The following is a 25,378-nucleotide window of genomic DNA, read 5'->3' as shown; positions in this document are numbered from 1 at the left end:
TGTACTAACACTGGATAACCACTGGTGGTACAGTGGAAACAGTTATATTAAGTACTGCCTTAGTTCATTTGGGCTGTGATAACAAAAATACCATGGATTGGATGGCTTAAATAACAGAAGTTTATTTTTCCCTGTTCTAGGGGTAGGAAGTCCAAGATCAAGGCACTGGCAGATTTGGTTTTTGGAAAGGGCCTGCTTCCTGATTCGTAGACTGCAATCTCCTTTCTGTGCCCTCATACTGTGGAAAAAGCAAGGGAGGTTGCTGGGGTATCATTTATAGTGGCACTAATCCCATTCATGAGGGCTCCATCCTCAAGACTTAATCACATTTTAAAGGCCCAAACTCCAATTACCATCACAGTGGGGATTAGGTTTCAACATATGAATTTCAGGGGGACACAACAAATAGGCCTAGAAAAAGACTGCAAGGAAATACATCAAAATGTCAGAGATTCCAGCGATGCATATATCACATGACCTAAATTGTCTTATTCTATGTTAGGATCAATTTTTTAGAATCTTTCAACATTTCTCACATTGAAATATATCATAAAATACATGTGTAGATTTTATGTGATAGTTTTATTTTTTCTTAAAAAAGGTGTTACTGAATCAATGGTGTATGTTGCTGATGCTGTAATCTAATAATCAAGAAAGTAAGGTGCATAAATATATATGGGAATGTGCATACACAAATAGAAAAAGACATAAAGGAATTCATCTTTGAAGACATGTGGGAATTGATGTGTGATAAAATGTAATTTTTCTGCTGTTATTTACTTCAATGTCTGGGTTTTAGATTTTATTTTTGTACAGTTATAATCTTATTGCCATTAAAACAATTCTGAATATATATATGTCATCATGTTAGTTTGGACTATGCAGAAAAATGGTAATAATAACAATATTCATAACATCCTTTTAGCGTGCGCCATGTTAGAGACAGTGTTCTCAGCTATTTACAGGTACTAATCAATCCGTTCCTCAGAAGAAATCTGTGAGGGCTATACTATCAATGTACCCATTTTATGTAGGAGGAAATTGAGGCACATACAGATGAAGCAAATTATCTGTAGTTGTATAGCTAGTAAGTTTTAAAGCCAGGATATAGCCCAAACTATTGGGTCCAGAATCAGTGCTCTCAGCCTTTCAATAAAACAAATACCTAATCCATTAAAGCAATGATTGGAACAGCCACCTATTTTCTTAAATATAATTTTAAAATGGCTGTTTTTTAGATATCTTAGTAGTGGCAAATTCCAATTCTATTGTTTCCTCTAAAGGGAGACGGGTTTCCCCTCACATTGAATAAAATTAGGCATAGTAGAGAAATTCAGGCCATCGATGTTGGGAACCAAAAAGGAAAAAAAGCAAAAGGAAAAAAAAGGAGTCCCTAGGGCTTCCCTGGTGGATCAATGGTTGAGAGCCCACCTGCCAATGCAGGGGACAAGGGTTCATACCCCGGTCCGGGAAGATCCCACATGCCATGGAGTGGCTGGGCCCGTGAACCATGGCCTCTGAGCCTGCGCGTCCGGAGCCTGTGCTCCGCAACAGGAGAGGCCACAACAGTGAGAGGCCTGTGTACTGCAAAAAAAAAAAAAAAAAAAAAAAAGGAGTCCCTAAGATTGAGGACTTCAGAGGTAATCATGTTAAGTCCAAGGAGTTAAGGAACACCTAGAGACAGCCACCTATTTTCTTAAATATAATTTTAAAATTTTGTTGTTTTGAAACATATTTTAGTAACAGCAAATCCTAATCCCACTGTTTCTTCTAAGAGGAATTGTATTTTCTCTCACATTGAATAAAACTGGGCATAGTAGAGATAATCAGGCAATCGATGTTGGGAAGCAAAAAGGAAAACAATGGGAGTCTCTGACTGGAGAGGTAATCATGTTAAGTCCAACTTGTGAGGAAGATGAAATTAGGGGAGAGCAGAAACTATGAAGAAGTAGAAGCAAGGACACAGAGAAAAGCTTTCCAGGAGAAAATTAAGTCACCTGTCAGCAATGCGTGAAGATAGGCATTTGTTGTACGAATGCATATTTTGTGGGAAAGAATGTGCCAAGTAGACTTTGTCAATCTCTTTGATTCATATACATTTTCAAAACTGAACTGAATAGGTACTGTGGGGTAGATAATATCTCCTAACTTGTTTTTAAAAATAAGGACAGATTTATTTTTCTCTTTTAGCAAAACTTGGATGTCTATTGAAGAAACTTAAAAAGTAAAGGGTCACCTTTGTGACCAGAGCCAGCATTGCAGCTTGAACATCACTGAGCTGGAAGCCTGGGACAGAGAAACAGTGTTAATCTTGATTAATGGTGGAACAAATTTTGGACCTGTTGAGACTGAGGTAAGTTTGGGACATTCAGGAGGAAAGTTCCACTAGAGAATTGAATAAAAGTCTGTAGGGCCAAAGAGTAGTTTGGGCTAGACATGTGGAATTGTATTGAAAACTGCAGAAGTGAATGGGATCAGCCAAGGAGAGCATGGAGACCAAGAAGAGAGAGGACTTGCAATATTCAGGGAAGCAATACAGCTCAGGCTCTAAGAGTCCAGGTGTTGGAACTTGTCACTTCTAATTGGGTCTAAATCTCCACTCGGCCTCTCAGTATTCCAGTAAAATAAAACTACGAGATGGTTATATAAGATTCACGTTGAATATAAGAACAGAGAAAGGGTGGAACCAAGAGAATGTTGAAAGGTATATTATGCAAATTGTATCTGTAAGAATTCTGGTACCACTTTTAAAATATCAAACAAGGTAGAATTCAAGGCAATGGACACTCACTTGTATAGATAAAGAGGGACATTTAATAAAGAGAAAAGATCAATCCACCAGATGGTATCCTAATCCTTTATTTATATGCACCTAAAGGCATAAAGCAAAAAATATAAATCAGAATACCAGGACAAGTAGAAAAATTCATAATTATAGTAAGAAGGAATAATGTAAGTTTCTAGGTAACTAATAGTATGGTGGTGCAGTGGTTAAGAATCCACCTGCCAACGCAGGGGACATGGGTTTGATCCCTGGTCTGGGAAGATCCCACATGCCACGGAGCAACTAAGCCCGTGTGCCACAACTACAGAGCCGGTGCTCTAGAGCCCACAAGCCACAACTACTGAGCCCGTATGCTGCAACTACTGAAGCCCACGCACCTAGAGCCCGTGCTCCGCAACAAGAGAAGCCACCACAATGAGAAGCCCACACACCACAACAAAGAGTAGCCCCTGCTCACCGCAACTAGAGAAAGCCCACATGCAGCAACAAAGACCCAACACAGCCAAAATTAATTAATTAATTAATTAATTTTAAAAAAAGAAATAAGTACACATCCCCAGAAATTCCATTCACAGGAATTTTTTTAAAAATAATAATACATGTAAAAAAGTATCCAACAAGGTAGGCCTTAAGGAAAGAAATATTACTAGGGATAGAGATATATTTTATAATGGTAACATAGTCAATATAATGTGAAGGTACTAAAATTCTAAATCTGTATGCTTATAGTAACATTGCTTCAAAATATACAATACAAAAAGTATCAGAATAAAAGGAGAAGTAGAGAAATCTAAAGTCAGTGTGGGACATGTAAATATACCTCAGTATATTTACAGAAGAATCAGAAAATAATATCAGTAGAAGTATTGAAGATTTAAGCAATGAGAATAACAAATTTGGCCTAATTTACATACATAGACCAATACAACCTACAATTGCAGAATATAAATTTTTTTCAAGGCAAATGGGACATTTGCTAAAATTGAACTTCTACTAGGTCCATTAACCAAGTATCAATGAATTTCAAAGTATTGGAATAGTTCAGAATATGTTCTCTGATGACAGATGAATAATAAAGCTAAGAATTAATAACAAATAGATAACAACAAGAAAATCTCAAAGTGTTTGGAAATTAATCAGTACATTTCTCATGAGTAAAAACAGAAACTTAAATTTAGCATTATTTTTAATTGAGTGATAATGAAAACACAGCATATGAAAACCTGTGGAATGCAGCTATCTGTGCTTAGTAAGAAATTCTATATCCTTAAATGCATATATTAGAAAAGAAGAAAGGCTGAAAAATATCGATGATCTAAGTCTGCTTGTCAATACATTTTGGAGAAAACACCAACAAAAATCTTAAGGCACAATTCTTAAGGCAGGAAATAATAGAAACTAATGAAAGAGAAATGAAACACACAAAAGAAAGAAACAGACAAAATTTTAGTCTATGTACATACTAATAAAATCAAAACCCTCTAATAAAATTGATCAAGATAAAAAGAGAAGACACAAAGTAAATGTCAGGGGTAAAAGAACAATAGTACATATTCTACAGATTTTAAAAAAGAGAATAAAAGGATAATATGAACAATTTCATACCATTAAATTTAAGAATTTAGATTAAGTGCATGAATTTATTAAAAAACAACTTACCAAAAGGGAAAAAAGAAGATATAGAAAATCTGAACAGTCCCATATCTATTAAATGAATTAAATTGCAAATGAAAATAATGCAATATATCCACTTTGGTGATGACAGCGGGAGGACCTATGAAGACCCACTTGAGAGCTAAATGAACAGAGCAGGAAAAAACTATAAAAACATTTAATGTCTCTAGAAATTGTCCTAAGGGAAAACAGCAAATGAAGAAACATTTACTTCAAAAAATCTACTAAAACTTGGTAAAAATAGCAAGGATTTCTGGCATTTGAATCAGGACCTGCTCCCTCCTTCCTTTCCATCCCTAGCTCAGCTTAAAGGAAACTCTACTTGGGACAGGCATGGCCAGGAAGGCAGGATTCCCTTTCCCCTCAGCTCCCAATCGAGGCTTATGATATCTTCACTGAGAGAGCAGGCCACCAGCATTTCTCATTCCCTCCAAATCAGAGTTGAAAGGTTAAGTTCTTGGTGAGTATGGCCAAGAGGTCATGGATTCCCTTCTTCTAACCAGTCACTACCCATAGGGCAAAGGCTCTACCCAACAGTGGCAGACCAAGAATATAGTGGCCCTGATTGCTCTCACTCCAGCTTGCTCTTAGAGCAGAGGTTCCAAGCTAGGAGAAACGAGCCAAAAAACCGAAGAGCCTACTGCCCTGCCTAGAGTAGCAACTCAGAGTCTTTGCCAAGAGAAGGAAGCAGCCCTTAAAAACAGAGGGCTCCTAAGTTCTCCCCAGAAGGACTGGCTTAATGTGAAACATAGTCTGGGGAAGATCATGCTTAAAGGTACTCTAGAAAACAATAGCTTCCCTTAATTAAGAACAACAAGTTAAATCATAGGCCAGCTGGTACACCAGAGAGAATCAGGGAAAGAGTTAGTAAAGAAGAATCTGCTGGGGGTCAGAATAAATGTCAAAGACTGGCCTCAAAAACTACTCCTGACTGAATTTAATTTGATCAGACTATTGAACATATTATGCCCCAAGGCTTTGTTGAAAACAACAGAGCACTCAGTCTATAATTAGTGGAGCCTAACAGGCCAAGTGTAATACCAAATGAAGCAGACAGTTTAATACCAAGATTAAAGAAATAGACAGTCAAAAAGAGTGTTGGTAAAAACCAATTGTAATCCTAGGATACCTGTGCATGTCCCCAAGTTTGCAACATCTGAGGAGTGACACCAGAAGGTTCACACAGTAGGGAAAATGGGCCAAGTCACAAGACAAATGAGTAAACAACAACCAAAGCAAGGAGTAGGAAAAAGGGGGAGGTGAATCAGTATCCAAAGGTACAAAAATAAATTAAACTATACAGATTTCAACAAAAATTACAAAATATGCTGTCAAAGAAAAATTGCACTGGACAGAGTTAAATATCAAAGGAAGATGTTTTCCTTGAGATTGAACTCAGCTATAAATACAACAATGACAGCAGGGGACGTATAATCAAAAGGTAGGGAGAGGGAGTCACTAGATTAAAAATTACCAAAAGTAACTTGATTAGATATCAAGAGTGAGGGGAAGAGGAACTTAATTGAATTTCAAGTATGGGAGGATTCTTGCTAAACTGGCTTAGCAGGATTCTTGCTAGAACTGGGCTCAGAAGGATTCTTTACTAAAACTGTTCTTGACAGCCCAGTCAAAAAAACTCAAAGGAGCCCTATTAGACGCAAGAGGGAGGGGATATGGGGATATATGTATACGTATAGCTGATTCACTTTGTGATACAGCAGAAACTAACACACCATTGTAAAGCAATTATACTCAAATAAAGATGTTAAAAAAAAAAGAAGGGAGTCCTTGTCAGTACAAAGAAACAGACATATGAGACCCACACACAGGAAAGGGCCAAAAAAGGTATAACACATACAGAAAGAAATGGTAGAAGCGCTTCCTTATCAGTAATTACTTGAAAGGTAAATGGATTAAACTCTCTAATCAAAGAGCAGAGATTGGCAGGATGGATAAAAATCAAGATCTAACTATATGCTGTCTACAAGAGACTCACTTTAGATTCAAAAACATATATAGATTGAAAAGATAGTAAAACATATTTCATGCAAATAATAACCAAAAGATAGCTGTATATCTATAGGATTATTAAACAAAATAGACTTTAAGATAAAAAAAAGTTACAAGAGACAAAGGACATTATATATTGATAAAAAGTTAAATTCATCAATAAGATGTAAAAATTATAGGCATATATGTATGAAATAACAGAAGCCCAGAATATATGGAGCAAACATGACAGAATTGAAGGGAGAAATAGGCAGTTCTAGACTAATACGTGGAGACTTCAACATCCCAGTTTCAGTAATGGATATCACATCTAGATAAAAGACCAATAAGGTTAGAGGTCTTAAACAACTCTATAACTCTATAAACTAACTAGACCTAGCAAACATGTAGAACATGACACACAACAACAGCAGAATAAACATTCTTCTTAAGTGCACACAGAACATACTCCAGGATAGGACATCATTTAGACCACAAAACAAGTCTCAATACATTTGAAAAGATTAGGGTAATACAAAGTATCTTCTCTGGCCACAATTCAATGTAAAAAGAACTCCTACAACTCAACAAGAAAACAAGCAAATTAAGAATGGTGAAAAGACTTGAATCTCCAAAGAAGATATAATAACGAGTGACCAATAAGCACATGAAAAGGTATTCAACATCATTTAACACAGAAAAATGCAAAGTAAAAGTACAGTGAGATACCACTTCACACCCACTAGGATATCTATAATAAAAAAAAAAGGAAAATAACAAGTCTTGGCAAGGATGTGGAGAATTGGAACACTTGAGCATTGCTGGTGGGAATGTAAAATAGTGAAGCTGCTATGGAAAACCTTTGGCAGTTCCTCAAAAAGTTAAACATAGAATTACCATATGACTCAGTAATTCCATTCTTAGGTATATCCCTAAGAAAATTGAAAACAAGGACACAAACATATACTTGTTCATGAATGTTCATTGCAGCATTATTCACAACAGGTAAAAGGTGGAAACAATTCAAGTTCCCACCAAGAGATGAATGTGTAAACAAAATGTAGTATATGCATACTATTGAATATTATTCATCCATAAAATGAAGCTCTGAAGCATGCTAACAACATGGATGAATTTTCAAAACATCATACTAAATGCAATAAGCCAGACACAAAAGGACAATATTGTATGATTCCACAAATATAAAATAGACAAGTTAGTAGAGCTGGACGGTAGATTGGGGGTTACCAGGGACGGGGGGAAGGAGGGAGATGGGGAGTTATTGCTTAATGGGTACAGAGTTTCTGCTTTAATTGATGCAGTAGTTTTAGAAATAGATAGGAGTGATGGTGGCACAACATTGTAAATGTAATTAATGCCACTGATTTGTACACTTAAAATGGTTTAAATGAAAAGTTTTATTTGGTATATGTTTTACCAAAATAAAACCCCCAAACTACAGGGATGACATGATCTGAAAATCCATGGTTACTATGTTGCTTCTCTCAGTATTCAACGTGTTGATTGAATTCTTATTGGGATTCACTTTCAGCCATTAGCTCTCTTAGTTGCTTTATTTAATTTGTGTTTATTTCTTAGAGAAGACTGAAGTAAACAGTGAACGTCAGTTTTAAATGAGAATAGAATAAGATTTTACTTGAAACAAAAATCAATTCTATTTCTATTTCGCATCCATGAGCACACTGAAAATAAAATTAAGAAAAAATCCATTTAAAATAGCATCAAAAAGAATAAAATATGTTGGAATAAATTTGAAAAAAGTGCAAACTCATACTCTGAAAACTACAAAATATTTTTGAAAGAAATTTCAATACAATTTTTATCAAAATCCTACTACCATTTTGTATAAGTTGATAAACGATCCTAAAATTCATATGGAGATTAACGGGATCCCAAATAACGAAAACAGTCTTGAAAAAGACCAAAGCAGGAGAACTCACACTTTGTGATTTCAAAACTCTCTACAAAGCTACATAATCAAGACAGTGTGATACTAGCATAAGGATAGACATAAAGATCTATGGGACAGAATTGAAGATCCAAACATAAACCCATATATCGATGGTCAATTGATTTTAGATAAGAGTGCCAGAGTGCCAAGACTATTCAGTGGGGGGGCGGGTGGGACAGTGTTGACAGTGTTTTTGGGTTTTTTTTGAGGTTTATTTATTTATTTTTGACGGATGGATGTCCAGTTGTTCTAACACCATTTGCTGAAAGGACTATTCTTTCTTCATTAGCACCTTTGTCAAAAATCAATTGATCATATTTGTGTGGGACTATTTCTGGACTCTTTATTCTGTTTCAGTGATCTATTATCTTTCTCTTACCAATACCACAAAATCGCATAGTGTGATTTCTCCAACTTTTTTTCATAATTGTTTTGGCTATTCTAGTTCCTTTACCTTTCCATTTAAATTTTAGAATCAACTTGTCTATTTTTATTTAAAAATTTCTTCTGGCATTTCGATTGGATTTGCATTTAATTTATAGATCAATTTAGAGAGAACTGACATCTTTACAATGTTTAGTCTTCCAACCTATGAATATAGTATGGGAATGGTCTTTTTAACAAACAATGCTTGAAGAACAGATATCCAGAAGAATGAAGTTGGATACTTACCTCACACCATATATAAAATTTAGCTCAAAATAGACCGAAGACCTAAATGTAAAAGCTGAAACAATAAAGCTCCTAGAAGAAAACAAAGGTGTACATCTTTGTGACCTTGGACTAGGAATGGTTCTTTAGATATGATCTCTAAAGCACAAGGATCAAATGAAAAAATAGGCAAACAAGACATCATCAAAATGAAACTTTTGTGTTTCAAAGACAATCAGAAAGTGAGTAAACAACCCACTCATTTATAATTAAAAAAACCCTCCTAATCAACCGAAAACAGTAGGTAACTTCCTTAATGTGATAAATAGAACCTTAAATAATAATTAATAAAACTTCAACAACCCTGATACTTTAATGGTACAAAATGGAGGGTTTACCCCTTGATAGCATGGTGGAGACAAAGATTCCCTTCATCACTTCTAAAATAATGTGTTGTAAATCATAGCCTATACAGTAAGGTAAGAAAAAATTTTAAGAATTGAAAAGGAAGAAATAAAGCTGTCATTATTTGCAAGCAACATGATTGTTATATACAAAATCCAAAAGAATCTACAGACATAATATGTATATTAATAAGTAAATTTAGCAAGTAGCTGGGTGCAATGTCAATATTCAACATTGAATTGTATTTCTATGTATCATTAACAAACAATTAAAAAAGAAACAAAAATTTACAATTGTGTAAGAGAATATTAAATATTTGGGAGTAAATCTAACAAAGATGTTCAAGACCTCTACACAGTAAACTACAAAATATTATTGAGAGAACTTAATGAATACTTATATAAATTAATACATAAATGTGTAAATAGACAAAAGGTGACAAACTCCTCAAATTGATGTATCCCAATGGAAATAACAATATTTACAAAACATCCAGCTATATCAAAAATAAAAAATAATCAAAGAAAACTTTGATCCTCATTCCTAATCTATTTTTCATCTCTTATCACAAGTAGCTGAGTTTGTCCATATTTCCTCAATTTGAATTTTTGAAAACAAAAATTTTATTTCACCAGCTTATCCCCAACCACACTTTCAAAAAATGTTAGTCATTTTTATGTTTATTTTACTCATTTAAAAATATTTTATATTTCCTTGAACCAAAAACATCCTCAATTGTAAGCTGCATCACTTAATTTCAATACTATTTTCAGGATAAACAATATAAGGGTAAACATTCCATGTAAAATACATTCCAATTTCAGAAATGTTAAAATATGAAAAACCTGCAAGCCTTAGAACTCATAAACAGAAGTTAATTATGTTCATTCTTTGAATACAATGTTCAAACAACAGTGAATATTTTGATTTGTTTCTCTGTACCCTTTCTGTATATTATTATAATTAATATTTTTGACATTATCTATAGGGTTTCACAACACTTATTTGCTCTTTCCATTCCTTTTCTTGTCTCCAGGACAACAGGTAACTAGTACCTGAAAGACTTTATGGGACTAGAAATACTTCAACACAATTCAGTTGTTCATTATAGGAGGGCTATGTCACCAGTGAATGCCAGTCACTAATTTCCCCTCACTCTATCCCTGCCCTCTTATTTCACTCTCCCTACATCATCACATCACACATTTTTGTCTTTGCCAATCTGAGAGGTAAAAAGTGTTCTCTTCTCCTTGTGGCATTCATTTCCCTTTCTCTGTTTAACAGAAAGGGACTACAGTTTCCCTTGCGGCTACTGGCCATTGGCACAAGTTTTCTGACATATTTTCTTTCTTTCCTTTGCTCCCCAGGCATAGATCTCCTAAGTCCACTTCTTTCCTCAACATTCACTGATATTCATTTTTCCTGTGTTTTGAAAATGCATGAAATTAATACAGAGCAGGCTGTCAAGATGGGATGAATAGACTTTAAGGAGGGATTTTTCTTTTTAATATTTTTTCTTTCTTTCCCCTTTTCCCATAAAATTCTCTTATTCTGATAATCAGAAAAGTTAATAAAGATTTTTTATTTGATGAAAGAAAACATTCAAGGTAGGAAAAAAATACATTTCTTAAAGAAAATTATTTGTTTCAGTAGAAATACAACATTACCTTTATTGCACTAATTTGTACAAAGTGTGTTTGTTTGGCTACATACATAGTAAAAGTTTTCAGCGTTTTAAAATAGATGCTTCTGATCTGGAGCATGAGTATACTGTCCCCTTCACCCACACCCCACCCTAGTTCATTGGACCTTTCAACCATCCTCCTATTCAAGGGGCCACAAAGACCAGAGTTTACCATTCTCTGATTACCAGGAAGGCTCTGTACTACCGCCTCTATCCCCGCTAGGCCTGCCTGTTCTCTGTCTTTATTCACAGTGCCCAGGTGGAAGCTTCCCTGAACCCTGTCTACTCTATCCCACATGGATTATGTGGTGCAGTCTGCTGCACCTTTCACCCCCAAATTACCATTTCTAGAGCCCTGGGAGGAGCCTAGGCTTACTGAAGTGTTGCTTCCTACCGGACCATCTTCCCAGTGGCCTCTCAACCAGACAGGTCAGTTTCCAAGGAACTCTTACCTTCTGACCAGATTGATTAACCTAGACTGGGTACTCTCACTGGAGAAGTCTGTAGACTACCCAAAATTGCATCCAACTTCCCTCTGAGTGTGTGTGTGTGTGTGTGTGTGTGTGCACACGTGTGCACACATGTTATAAGCAGGGTTATATGCACTTTTGTAGGGAGGTCGTTCTAGTCAAAATATGTCTGTATGAGGTCCATGGAGGTTATATAACATGCTTAAGTTCACACAGTTAAATGAAGAGTCAGATCTGGTATTTATATCCAGGTTGTTGGACTACATGGCATGTGGTCCTAGACATTAAGTTCTGTTGCCTCCCAAATGGTGTTTCTTAAGATCCTGTTATGTTTTCACTTCTCTGTTTACAGTGTATCAAACAGTACCATCTGGATATCCCATAGACACCTCAAACTCAATCCATCCAAATATGATCTTGCCATCTTCCCCTTGCCCTTATAACTTTCCTTACCTGATTCCTCCTCCTTTTCTCATGAACCCTATGGTGATTGGTGCCAACATACAAACAATACCTTCTCTCTTATCCCATACAATCAATCAACCCACAAGTCCTAGAGAATGTAACACTTGGGTGGATATGATTCCATTTGTGTATAATTTTTTAAAAGTATATTAAAAAGCATTTTTTTAAAAGAAAAATTTTAGTTCACAACAAAATTGAGAGGAAGGTACAGAGATTTCCCATATACCCCTTGAATAGCCCCCATCTTTATCAACATTACTCAACAGAATGGTATATTTGTTACAATTCATGAACCTAAATCAACACGTCGAAATTACCCAAAGCCCATAGTTTATCTTAGGGTTCACTCTTGGTGTTGTGCATTTTATGGGTTCAGAAAAGTGTACAACATCTATCATTAGAGTATCATACAGAGTATTTTCACTGCCCTAGAAATCCTCTGTGCTTCACCTATTCGTACCCACCCCCAGCCCTTGGCAACCACTGATTTTTTTACTGTCTCCATAGTTTTGTCTTTTCCAAAATGTCATGTATATAGTTGGAATCATATAGTATGTAGCCTTTTCAGATTGGCTTTCTTTCACTTAGTAATATGCATTTAAATTTCCTCCATGTCTTCATGGCTTGATAGCTCATTCCTTTTCAGCGCTGAAAAATATTCCACTGTCTGGATGTACCACAGTTTATTTATCCATTCATCTAGTAAAAGTCATCTTGGTTGCTTCCAGGTTTTGGCAATTATGAAAAAAACTTCTACAAACATCTGTGTGCAGGTTTTTGTGTGGACATAAGTTTTTAACTCCTTTGGGTACATATTAAGGAGCATGATTGCTGGATCATATGGTAAGAGGATGTTTACTTTTGTAAGAAATTGCCAGTCTTCCAAAGTGGTTAAACCACTTTTCAGCCCCACCAGCAATGAATGAGAGTTTCTGTTGCTCCACTTCCTTGCCAGCATTTGGTGTTGTCAGTGTTCTGGATTTTGATCATTCTAATAAATGTGTAGTGTATCTCATTGTTGTTTTAATTTGCATTTCCATGATGACATATGATGTGGAGCATCTTTTCATATGCTTACTTCCCATCTGTATCTCTTCTTTGGTGAGGTATCTGTTAAAGTCTTTGGCCCATTTTTTAATCAGGTTTTTTGTTTTCTTATTGTTGAATTTTAAGGGTTCTTTGTATATTTTGGATAATGGTCCCTTCTCAGATGTGTCTTCTGCAAATGTTCTCTCCCAGTCTGTGGCTTGTCTTCTCATTCCCTTGAATTGTTTTTTTCAGAGCAGAAGATTTTCATCTTAATTAACTCCATCTAGTCAAGTATTTCTTCCATGTATCATGGTTTTGATGTCGTATCTAAAAAGTCATCGCCATGCCCAAGGTCACCTAGGTTTTCTCCTATGTAACCTTCTAGTAGTTTGATAATTTTGCATTTTACATTTAGGTCTGTGATCCATTTTGAGTTAATTTTTATGAAGGGTGTAAGGTCTGTGTCTACAGTCATTCTTTTGCATGTAGATGTCCAGTTGTTCCAGCACCATTTATTGAAAAAACCATCTTTGCTCTATTGTATTGCCTTTGCTCCTTTCTCAAAGGTCAGTTGACTCTATTTATGTGGGTCTATTTCTGAGCTCTCTATTCTGTTCCATTGATCTATTCTTCTATTCTTTTGCAAATACCACACTATCACTATTACTGTAGATTTATGGAAAGTCTTGCATTTGGGTTGTAGTGCCAGTCCTCTAATTTCATCGCTCTTCAGTATTGTGGTGGCTATTCTGGGTCTTTTACCTCTCCATATAAACCTTAGAATATTTTGTGATGTCCACCAAATAACTTGCTGGGATTTTGATTGGGATCTAACTTTTTGCTGTACGTGGGCCTCTCACTGTTGTGGCCTCTCCCGTTGCGGAGCACAGGCTCCGGACGCGCAGGCTCAGTGGCCATGGCTCACGGGCCCAGCCGCTCCGTGGCATGTGGGATCCTCCCAGACCGGGGCACGAACCCATGTCCCCTGCATTGGCAGGCGGGCTCTCAACCACTGCGCCACCAGGGAAGCCCTGGGATCTAACTTTTTAATATGCCTCTAGAACTACTTTTTCTATCCAACTCTTCTACCACTACACACATTTAAGCTACCACCATGTTTCCCGTCTAAATAAATAATGCCAACATACTTTGAACGTGGGTATTCAGAAACGTGGGTATTATCCTTTCCTTTTATTCCCTCACTTCCCTCAATCTCATCAATTCCTTGAGAGTTCAACCTTCTAATTGTCTTTTGCCTCTGCCTACTTTTTCCCAAACCTACTGCCTGTTATTGCCATGGTTCAGGTTCAAGATACCCAGTTATATTTTTCCTGGAATACCGTGAAAGTTTACTTGCTGGCATTCCTACATCATATATTGTTCCTGTTTAATGGATTCATTTTTTTCAAGTATGAAATCTTATAAAATCACTGCTATTTAGTATCTTATTTCTTCTTCCTCCCATAGTCCTGTGAGATAGGTACTTTTGGAGAAATGTTCTTTAAGAGGATGATGTAGTGGGGTAGAAACCACTACCTTCTCCAGGTAAAAAGGAACTTTGAGTTACTTATTTACATATAAGTTCTTAGCAGCTCGCAGCCTTGTTACCATGGAATGCTGAGAGGATAGACAATAAGCGCACCTTTGGATTATTTAGAAGATAGGAGTCCAAGATCTTATGTGGGACAACTACTGTGAAAAATGAAAATTATGCATAAATTCCTTTATATAAATTTATTTCAATTCAAATTACAAGGAATCTGTTTTGGAACTTGAAAATGTTGCTCAAAAATTCCTCTGAATTATAAATACACATACACAAATTACAAATACACATACACATACAAATACACATACACATACAAATACACAAATTGATGAAAACAAATAATAAAAGCAAACTGTACTGCCAGTTAAATTAACAATAAATTTTTAAAAAGTGACTGCCCAAGAATAAAGAAAATAGCTAAGGAATAGCATTTGAAAGTTGACACAGATCTAGAAACAACTTGGCTTTTAGAATGGAATAAAGATAGCCTTTCAAATACATATGGTCCTCAGTCCCAGACTTCTCAGCCTGAAGAACAGAAGTTCACTGCCATTCTCATCCTCATCAGGGGGTGTCATTAAGTGAACCTACATATATGCATTATATAGTATGGCCATTAAAATGTGAATGTGTAGAAGCTGATAAACTGGTCTCATCAATTCATAAGAAGGACACACGGAATGATAAGTAGATTGGGAGCTAGAATCCCAGCCTTGACACACTCCAGTGTTAAAAAGTATTACATAAAAACTTTGAACCTCAGTTTCTTTATCTGTAAAATTAGCATAATATCTATAACATAGTTTTAAGTTCATGGATCTAAATGTAGAAAACACTAACGCAAAGCACTTTATTTCTAACATTGAGATAGGTTTAAGAGGACACAACTGACCTGTTGGAAATGGTGTTCTGGCTAAGTAGGTAAAACCCATTGACATGAGCATATTTAGAGAATGATTATGGACTAAAATGTGAAGGTCAAAAACAGCTTAGAGAAAGTGGCAGTCTTCAAGAGCTGGGGTAGTCTGAGAAGACTACAGATCAAAAAGGTTTTTAACACATTCCTGATGATGTGAGGGGAATAGACAGTCTTATGCATTGCTGATGCTACTGTAAATTGGTACAAACTCTTAGGAGCAAAATTTGGAAATATTTCTAATAATTAAAATGCATATAATTTTGTATTGAAGTGAAATTCACATAAAATAAAATTAACTATTTTAAGTGTACAATTCAGTGGCATTTAGTATACTCACAAAGTTGTACAACTGTTACTTCTATCTAGTTCCCAAACATTTTCATTACTCCCAAAGGACACCCTGTACCCATTAGACAGTTACTCCCCATTCCGCCCTGTCCCCAGCCCTGGCAACAACTAATTTGTTTTTTGTCTTTATGTATTTACATATTTTGACATTTCATACAAATGGCATCATACAATATGTGACCTTTTATGTTTGGCTTCTTTCACTTGGCATATTGTTTTCAAGATTCATCCACGTTGTAGAATGTATCAGTACTTCATTCCTTTTTAGGACTGAGTAATAGTCCATTGTATGGGCATAACACATTTTGTTTATCAACTCATCATTTGATGGATATCTGGGTTGTTTCCACCTTTAGGCTATTGTGAATAGTGTTGCTATGAACATTTCTGTACAGCAGTTTGAGTACCTATTTTAAATTCTTTGGGGTTCATTTCTAGGAGTGGAATTATTGGATCATACAGTAATTCTGTTTAACTTTTTGAAGAACTGGCAAACTTTTTTTCTACAGGGGCTTTAACATTTTACATTCCCACCTGCAATCTATAAGGATTACAATTTCTTCATGTCCTTACCAACACTTGCTATTTTCAGTTTTACAGATTAGAGCCATCCTAGTGGGTGGAAGTGGTATCTCATTGTGGTTTTGATTTCCATTTCCCTAATGACTAATAATGTTGAACATATTTTAATGTTACTTTTGATCAACTGTATATCTTTTTTGGAGAAAAGTCTACAATAAAATCCTTTGCTAATTTTTTAATTGAGTTGTTTGTCTTTTTGTTGTTGAGTTGCAGGAGTTCTTTATATATTCTAGATACTAGACCCTTATCAGATATATGATTTATAAATATTTCTTCCATTCTGTAAGTTGCCTTTTCACTTTCTTGGTAGTGTCCTTTGATGCACAAATGTTTTTAATTTTGATGATGTCCAATTTATCTATTTTTTTTTTGCTCATGCTTTTGGTGTAATTTTTAAGAATCCATTGCCAAATACAAGGTTATGAAGATTTGCTCCTACATTTTGTTCCAAAAGTTTTATGATTTTAACTCCTATATTTAGGTCTGTAATCCAGTTTGAGTTTACTTTTTGGATATAATGTGAGTTGGGGTCTAACTTCCCTCTTGTGCATGTGGATATTCAGTTGTTTCATCACCACTTGTGGAACAGCTTATTCTTTCTCCAATTGAATGGACTTATCACCCTTGTCAAAAATCAATTGACCATAGACATATTTCTGGAATCTCAGTTCTATTCCATTTATCTATATATTTATCCTTATGACAGTACTACACTCTTCTGATTACTATAAATTTGTAGGGTTTTGAAATAAGAAAGTGTGAGTATTTTTACTTTGTTTTTGTGCCCAAGGTTTCTTTTTTACTATTTGGGATTTCTTGCGATTCCATATGAATTTTACTATTAGCTTTTCCATTTCTGGAAAATCCATTTCTGGATTGTTCTTGTTTTGATATGAATCACATTGAATCTGTAGATTGCTTTGGGAATTATTGCCACTTTAACAATATTAGGTCTTCTAATTCATGAGCATGGGGTATCTTTCCATTTACTTAGGTCTTATTTAATTACTTTCAGTAGTTTTTTAATTTTCAGTGTACATATATTGAACTTCCTTGGTTAAATTTATTCCTAAGTATTCTGGTCTTTTTCATGCTTTTGTACATAGAATTGTTCTCTTAATTTCATTTTTGGATTGCTCATTGCTAGTATATAGAAATACAACAGAATTTGGATGGCTTATCTTGTGTCTTGCAATTTGACAAGTTCATCTATTAGCTCCAGTAGCCTTCTTGTATATTCTTTTGGATTTACTATATATAGTATCACACCACCTGCAAATAAAGATACTTCTTTTTCAATTTGGATTTGATTAATGTCTTTTTCTTGCTTAATTTCTCTGGCTAGAACTTTCAGTACAATATTGATGAAAGCAGGCATCCTTGTCTTATTCCTGATCTTACATGGAAAGATTTCAATCTTTCACTGTTGAGTATTATTTAGCATTGAGTTTCTCATAAATGCCCTTTATCATGTAAGACAATCCTCTTATATTCTTAGTTTGTTGAGTGTTTCTATTATGAAACAGTGTTGGAGTTTGTCAAATGCTTTCTTTTGCATAACTTGAGATGATGTGGTTTTTCTCCTTTCTTATATTAATGTAATATATATTACATTAATTGATTTTCATATATTGAATCACCCTTTCATTTTGTGCATAAATCCCAATTCATCATGATGTAAAATCCTTTCAATATTCTGCTGGCTTAGTTTGTTAGCATTTTGTTGAGGATTTTTGCATCAATATTCATCAGGACTTTTGAGGTGAGGTATATGTTTCTGGCATACACTATGGTAAATAAACAAACAAGTAAAATTATGCACATACCATATGACCCAGCACTTCCACTGCTTTAATTTACCTAGATATATATACACACATGCTCAGAAATGCATAGATGGATTTTTATTGTGGAACTGTTTGTAAGGGTCAAAATGTTGGAAATAGCCCAAGTCATCAAAAGGGAAAGGTCAAATAAACTATCCTCAAAGAAAACCGCATAGTCATTAAAAAGAATGAGATTCTTTATTGAAGCATCTCCAGGAATATTGTTAAGTAAAAAACAGTAGGACAGTAAATGTAATTTTATAACTTTTAGCTAAAATGTATAACAGTAATATATAAATTTCTATATGGATAGCTGTCAAGCTGTTAAGTGTTTAATTGTGGGGAGGGGTTTGAAATTGTGTTAAGGTGTAGTTAAAGCAGTATATTAAGATGAACTAGGCTATCTCAGTGACTCTAAAATGGTTTATTACTCCTTCATGTCAGTTCAGTGAGAGTTATTGGCTCTACAGCATGGCTCTGCTCCATGGATTATTTGGGTATCTAGCCTGCATTCATCTCACAGTTATGTGTTCCAGATGGCACACATGGTTTCCAAGGTTACTGAAAGGAGTGTGGAGAGGTCACCCCACAGTGTTTATAAGCCTTAGATGTGTCTTATATTACATTTGATGGCCCCAACATATGTGCAAGGGAGGCTGGGAAATGTAAAAGGACACGAAATTTTTGTTTTTTTGGCCCCGCTGCCCAACTTGCTGGATCTTAGTTCCCTGACAAGGGATTTAACCCACGCCCTCTGCAGTGAAAGTGCAGAGTCCTAACCACTGGACAGCCAGGGAATTCCCAGAACATGTACTTTTTGATCAAGCAATCTTACTTTCCAGAATATATTCTATAGAAATAAAAGCACTAGTAAATTGAATATCTGTACAAGCATGCTCATTGCAGACAGCAATTCTTTTAGTGGGCAAAATATAGAAATAGTTTGAACGTTAATTAACAGGGGAATGGTTTGAATAACGTAAGTTATAGTCATACTAGAGAAAGTAGATTCATTTACGTTTGTATTTACTGACCTTTGGAAAGTCCTATAAGACTTCCAAGCTGAAATAAAGAGACACAAGGTAAATGCGTAACTCAAAGTCATATGAAGACATAAACAACAATGGTAAAGGTAGCTACATAGCTAAATTAAAAAGCAAGCAGTTTTGCATATTTGGTTTATAACTCCTCTTTTTCTTCTATATGACTTAAAAGACAAATGCATAAAACAATAATTGTAAAGTTATGTTAATATGCGCACTCACCATAGACCCTGTTTCAGGTGAGCTGTGCAGAAGGAGTCTTCTTATAATCAGAGAGCCTACTGGTTTATAATTCATAATTAAGAGCTGCTGAAAGTCATAATGTAACATCATAATATTTAGTTAAAATGCAAAACAGAAATATATAAATTTCTAGATGGATATCCATAAAACTGTTAAGTGTTTAATTGTGGGAAGGAGGTTGAAATTGGATGTGTGGTTAAAGCAGTATATTAAGATGAACTAGGTAATTCATTATTTGTGACAATAGCAACATAAAGATATATAATGTCTTTATTTAACAATTATTCCTGGAGAGGCTTCAATATAAGAATCTCATTCTTTTTAACTACCATGTAGTTTTCTTGGTATAGCTAGACCACAGTTTATTTGACCTTTCCCTTTTGATGACTTAGGCTATTTCCAATATTTTGGCTCTTACAATGTCACAATAAACATCCATCTAGGCATTCTGTGCACATGTGTACATATATCTCTATTGTAATACAAAGCAGTGGAATTCTGGTTAATATGGTATGTGCATATTTTTATGGGTTTATTTATGTTTTTCCTTTCCCTTTGTAAAAGCTATTGAGGTATTAGAGATATTTTCCTGTTATCTGTTATGATATTGCAAATATTTTTTTCCCAGGCTATTTCTTGTTTTTGGATATTTAATATTTTTTTCCTTTACAACTTCTGGATTTTCTTTCATGTTTAAGAAGATAATCACATTACAAGACTATATAGTTTTTTTCTTAATTTTCATTGCAATATTCTATTTCTGTTTTACACATTTTCATCTTTAATCCACCTGGGATGTATCTTTGTGTATGTGGCTAGTAGGAATCTATGTTCATTTTCTTCTGATTGGATAGTCCATGTACTTGATTCTTAGGTTAAAAAACCTCCTTGAAAATGTGTAAAATCTTTAAATAAAAATGCTTATAGCTAAATATTTTCTCACTGCTGTGATTATTTCCTTAGGACAAAGTTTAAGCAGTAGAATTTGGGAGTCATGGAGTATGCAGAGTATAGAGCTTTTGGTATTTATTGTGAATAGAAGCAAAAAAAATGAATATAGCAATTTACTCTTTCATTGAGTATGAAAATGCCTACATCCTCAATAAAACTGAGTATTGTAAGTAAACATTTGTCTATTTGATAGGTAGATAACAACTTGTTTTATTTTATTCATTTTTCATTTGTCTTTTTGCCTTCTACTAAGGTTGGATAATGCTTATTCTCCACATAGATTTACTTGATGAGTACCCTCAATTTTCAGGCTATGGTACCAACCATTTTGACTTTCAGGAGCCCTTAATTACGAATTGTAAACAATTAGGCTCTTTGGTTATAAGAAGACTCCTTCTGCACTGCTCAGCTGAAACAGGGTCTATAATGAGGATTTTTGAAGCAGTTTTGAAGAACATAATTTCATGGGAACCCCAAAATGAAGATTCCAAGGCTATATGCACAGAAATTCTGACTTTGTAAGAGTATGTGTGTGTATGGGGAGCTATTTGTCATAAATTTGTATTTGTAATAAGCACTCTAGAAGATTATAATGTCAGGAGCTGACTTTTTGAGAGACATCAATTAATTATACAAGGTTATATATAATAGTTTTATAGACTGAATTTAGGGAATAATTCCTTTCTTATTGGGTTCTTTTTGAAAATGTAAGTTACAGTTTCTAGAGAAATAGATTATTTCCAATTTTATGCAATCAGAAGTAAAACTGGGCCAAGAACACTAGAATTCTAATTAAGTAAACATTTATTAAGTACCCACTATGCATAAGTCACAGCAGTAATCAATAGAAATATAATGAAATGATAAAATATAATGAAATATTATAGTCTTTACTTTGAAATGGAAAATGCAAAGTCCAGTTAAGAAATAATGCTTAAGTATACATATATACATATACATAAAACAATATATGTACATATATACACTAAAAGGTATAAATACATATATTTCTATATATGTGTATATGTTTATATATATAATATGTGTTATACATATATGAGTCTTACAAAGAATTCTTACACATGTTTCAGGATTGGAAGGGATGGAGAGAAGGGGATTGTTTCCCTAGATCTATTTCCTGCATTACTTTTTGCAATTTACACATGTCTCCTGAGAGTCTTCTGAACCAGTAGGGCAGGCCTGACAGGAGCCTTCAGGGAGGAATCATCCCACAAGAGCAAGAAGACAAAACCTCAGTTCTTAGACTTCAAGCAGCAACTCTGACTATAGCGTGACATCCTTTGCTCAAATTTGAACCCTGGTCCAACCCCCAAAATGGACTCATCATGTCTGACTCCTATGGAGGAAGTGTCCTGTGGCTGAAAATGGAAGGGGCTGTTTTACTAAAAACTCTGCTAAACACTGTGGCCCAAGCAATCCTGGAACAGTCCCCACCTCTGTTAAGCATCACTATAAAGCAGAGAGAAGCTTTAGAAGACAGAGTGGGGATTCAACGCACTGGGGACTCCAGGAAACTCAACGGGGCTTTGGCACTCAAGGACTCCACTGCACCACCAGCAGCAGGGCTAGCAGAGAGCAAAGGGCCCAGCAGAAAAGGCAGCAGTGCCCAGCAGGCCTGGCAGGACCCAGGGGAGCCCACCTCCCTGCCTATTGGACTTGTTCCTGAGCGCTGGTTGAGTCATGCCAGGACAATCCCTCCCTCAAAACTGATGTTCTGTAGTGGGTTGGGGTTCTGTATGCATAGGTGGGAACAAGAGCCCACCAAGCACAGCTCAGTCACCTCATTTCTTCCCCACAGCAGCCCTGTGAGGCAAATGTTTTCCCATGAAAAGACTGAGTCTTAAGCAAGTGTATCTACACTAATTGCCAGTTTTATTTCTCTGGCTAAGAGATCCAGAGATAATTTGAAGTTTACATTTCTTTCTTATAGTTCTGTTATTAAGAGTTTATTAAGTGTTTCATTGCCCTTCAAAGGTGATTGACAAGTTCTTTTATTGTGTCTGTTTATTTTAGTTTTTTCGTGACACAAGTAATACACACATATACACACATTTATATTATTCATTATTTTGGAAAATGAGAAGATGCAGATAGGCAAAAAATAAAATAAAATACAGATCACAGAGATTCACTGTTAACCTTTTGGTGTATAATAATTCAGACATTTTTTTGCATTATGACATGTATAAATGTACCTATAAGATATATATAGATAGACATATCTATATATATCCTTTTGCAACATATTATTTTCACTTTACAATATACAATGAGCATCTTCCCATGCAAATGAATGAAACAACCCTATTAAATGAGTGAGATTGGGTTAAAGGATGAAATGGTAACGAGTCATATGTAAATCAAAGGAACACTGAAGGATTGGAATAAAATAGTAGCAAATATTTAGCAAGAAAACGCAGACAAAGGGAACCAATGTTGCAGTATTAATAACAGAAAATAGTTGAATTCAGGGGAGAAATGCATTAAATGGGATAAGGACGGTCCCGAGAATGCCTATGGTTAGAATGCAGAGCCCTAAATTTCTTTCTCAGACCCCTTATCTCTTCCAAACACCTTTCCATCTCGTCTCCCTCTCTTGTCTTTTCTTCATCCTTAAAATGCCTATAGTCTATGTCCTCTTTAAATTCCTCGAGAGACTGAAGCAACCTTTGCCTAAAATTCCCTTCTGTTTGCTGGCGTTCGAATTCTCCATAGGGGCGTTCTTCCTCCCTCTTTGGCACGCTGCACTTGGGCTTTCCTTCATTTTCTTTGCAGGATTTTTGCATGCTGTTGCGGTTTCCTGCTTAAGGCCAGGGAGAAAATGTAGAGTAAGATTGCTTCATTTCTTTTCATTCAAGATTGTCAGTTTCTCTCTGAAGCTAGATAGTCGCCTAATCTCCCACCCCTGCTTCACTGGTACAGCCCTCCGAAGTTCGAGATGCACCCCTCCCTCCCCTACCCCTTCTCCGCCCCCTTTCCCCTCCCTCAGCAGCCCACCATTTCTCCAGCAGACGAGGCTAATGGCCTCTCTGATGGGCGGCAGGAGGGGAGCGAGACAGGGAGTTGAGCTGTGGGGCCGCTACAAATTTTACCCAGCTCTTGCCCTTCCCAACTCTCACCCTCAGAGACCCCCGTCTGAGTGCTCCTCTCCCTGAGACGATTCGGGATAGTTTCCTCCTCTTTTACTTGCCTGGAGATGTCTGTGAACACAGACCCTCAGACCTGCAGACAGAAAGGAAGGGGCGGGAAGGAGGGAGTTCTCTGTGGATCGACCAGCGCCAGAGACAAGACACACGTTATTATCTTGAATCTAGGATCCTCATCACCGTGTCGCCCCAAATTTCCCACCTCCTGTTTCCCCTCCTGTTCTTATCCCTTCTTACCGAATCTCTGCCCCCAACCCCCCCCCCAACCCTCAGGCCTAGTCCCGCAAGGGCCCTGTCCCCACCCCTCCCTCCCCACTCCTCCACATCCCTCTCGCAGGCTAGCATTGAATGAGGCGAACTGTTTTCAAATTATCTCTAAATTTCTCTGTCTCCACCTCAGGATTCCAGACTTTCTCCACGCACCAGCCCACACCTCATTTCCTCCAGCGGAGTTGGGAAAAGAGAAGAAGGATAAAGGGAAATCTTGCTAGTCTGAGAGAAGCTGAATATTTCTAAACTACACTAAACCTCTGATGTCTCTCAGGAGACTTCCACCTACTCCAGCCCCACCCCCCTTCAAAAATATAATTATCTCCGACGAGTTTGCACGGGTTTGGAGAAAGCAATCCTAGACATATTCCAGGCACTAGATTCAGTCACTACCACCCCAAGAGTCCCAGTGGTTCCCTCACACCAACCTTCTGGGATTTAAAGAATTTACGTCCTCTTTCTCTTGGCCACAAGCACGAACGCCTGCAGGGCAGTAAGGAGCTGGTACCCAGAGGAGAAAGAAGCCCGGGAATATGAGGACTTCACGTCAGCTCCTGATCACGTGAGGATTATGTCATCCTCCAACTCTGGTCCCCACTTTCCCCTCCCACTAACTGTGCTGCAGAAATGGAACGGCTTACCAACCACCCACCACCCCCCACCAGGCCCTGTCACTCATTTTTGTCATTGCTAATTCCAGAGGTCAAAAGTGGCCCCTTCTCCCTGTAGTTGGAATTTGCCTTTCTCTGATTACCAGAGAAGGGCTGCATTTTCCCATAGTCATATTAACAATTTTTTAATGGTTGTGTGGAGAGAGAGGATTATTCATCCTCTTCTAAAATACAAGAACAGAAAGGGAGCAGTCTTCCCTCCACCCACCCTCTCCCCAGTCACTAATAGCCACCATTTTCCTTGCACTTCAGTTCTTGCAACCAAATTGGAGGGAGTGAGGTAAATTAAGGAAGGAAGTAATGACTGGGATTGTGGTTTTCACTTTCATTCTGATAATTTCCTATTCTTTTCCCCTTTTCCCCCATAAACATATTATATTCTTTTAATAATCAGAAATATGGTAACAGTACGTACATTTGGAAAAAAGATTCAAGATAGGAGGATAAAAAGACCCAGCCACCTGTTTCTGTTGCTGAGTCATAAGATAAATATAGACCCTCCAAGCAGACACATTTTTGTAAGTTTAGGATGTACAGGGCAACTGGAAGCTACCTTTTTGAGGCACTCCTGAGCATGTGAGGCCTTTTCATTAGGTGAGCTTCTGAGTCCATAATCCTACATACCTAGATTTTCAGATATCAAAAGTCAGTCATAAAATTTTACTGCTTCGATCTCAGTATCATG

General features: G+C 36.3%; 2 protein-coding genes and 1 pseudogene across 14 annotated transcripts in view; 2 read left to right on the top strand and 1 right to left on the bottom strand.

Annotated features, from left to right (window-relative positions):
* The window catches only part of LOC101287598 (nuclear RNA export factor 2-like), a 544,209-nt pseudogene that overhangs the window by 112,085 nt on the left and 406,746 nt on the right, over positions 1-25,378 (top strand).
* Positions 1-25,378, top strand: part of LOC101286095 (nuclear RNA export factor 3) — a 383,514-nt gene that overhangs the window by 233,276 nt on the left and 124,860 nt on the right. The gene's annotated exons all lie outside the window — the stretch shown is intronic.
* On the bottom strand, positions 22,654-24,584 carry TCEAL7 (transcription elongation factor A like 7). 4 transcript variants are annotated; one of them, XM_033417856.2, is made up of 3 exons: positions 24,451-24,584; positions 23,726-23,828; positions 22,654-23,406 (listed from the first exon to the last, which is right to left on the bottom strand). In XM_033417856.2, exon 3 carries the CDS (start codon positions 23,390-23,392, stop codon positions 23,090-23,092), a length of 303 nt encoding a protein of 100 aa, XP_033273747.1. In that variant the 5' UTR covers positions 23,393-23,406; positions 23,726-23,828; positions 24,451-24,584; the 3' UTR covers positions 22,654-23,089. The 4 variants fall into 4 exon arrangements, with proteins under 4 accessions (XP_033273747.1, XP_033273748.1, XP_033273749.1 ...); XM_033417857.2 differs by having other exon boundaries at positions 23,726-23,867; positions 24,451-24,572; XM_033417858.2 differs by having other exon boundaries at positions 23,797-23,828; positions 24,451-24,569.

This window comes from Orcinus orca, chromosome X, assembly GCF_937001465.1.
Source record: "Orcinus orca chromosome X, mOrcOrc1.1, whole genome shotgun sequence".
NCBI classification, from domain to species: domain Eukaryota; kingdom Metazoa; phylum Chordata; class Mammalia; order Artiodactyla; family Delphinidae; genus Orcinus; species Orcinus orca.
The sequence above is the reverse complement of the archived record's forward strand: the minus strand, read 5'-3'. Positions and strand labels throughout refer to the sequence as shown.

What these genes read in the sequence shown, in the direction of transcription:
- TCEAL7 (XM_033417856.2), bottom strand. Translation starts at nt 23,392, where the DNA reads ATGCAAAAATCCTGCAAAGAAAATGAAGGAAAGCCCAAGTGCAGCGTG.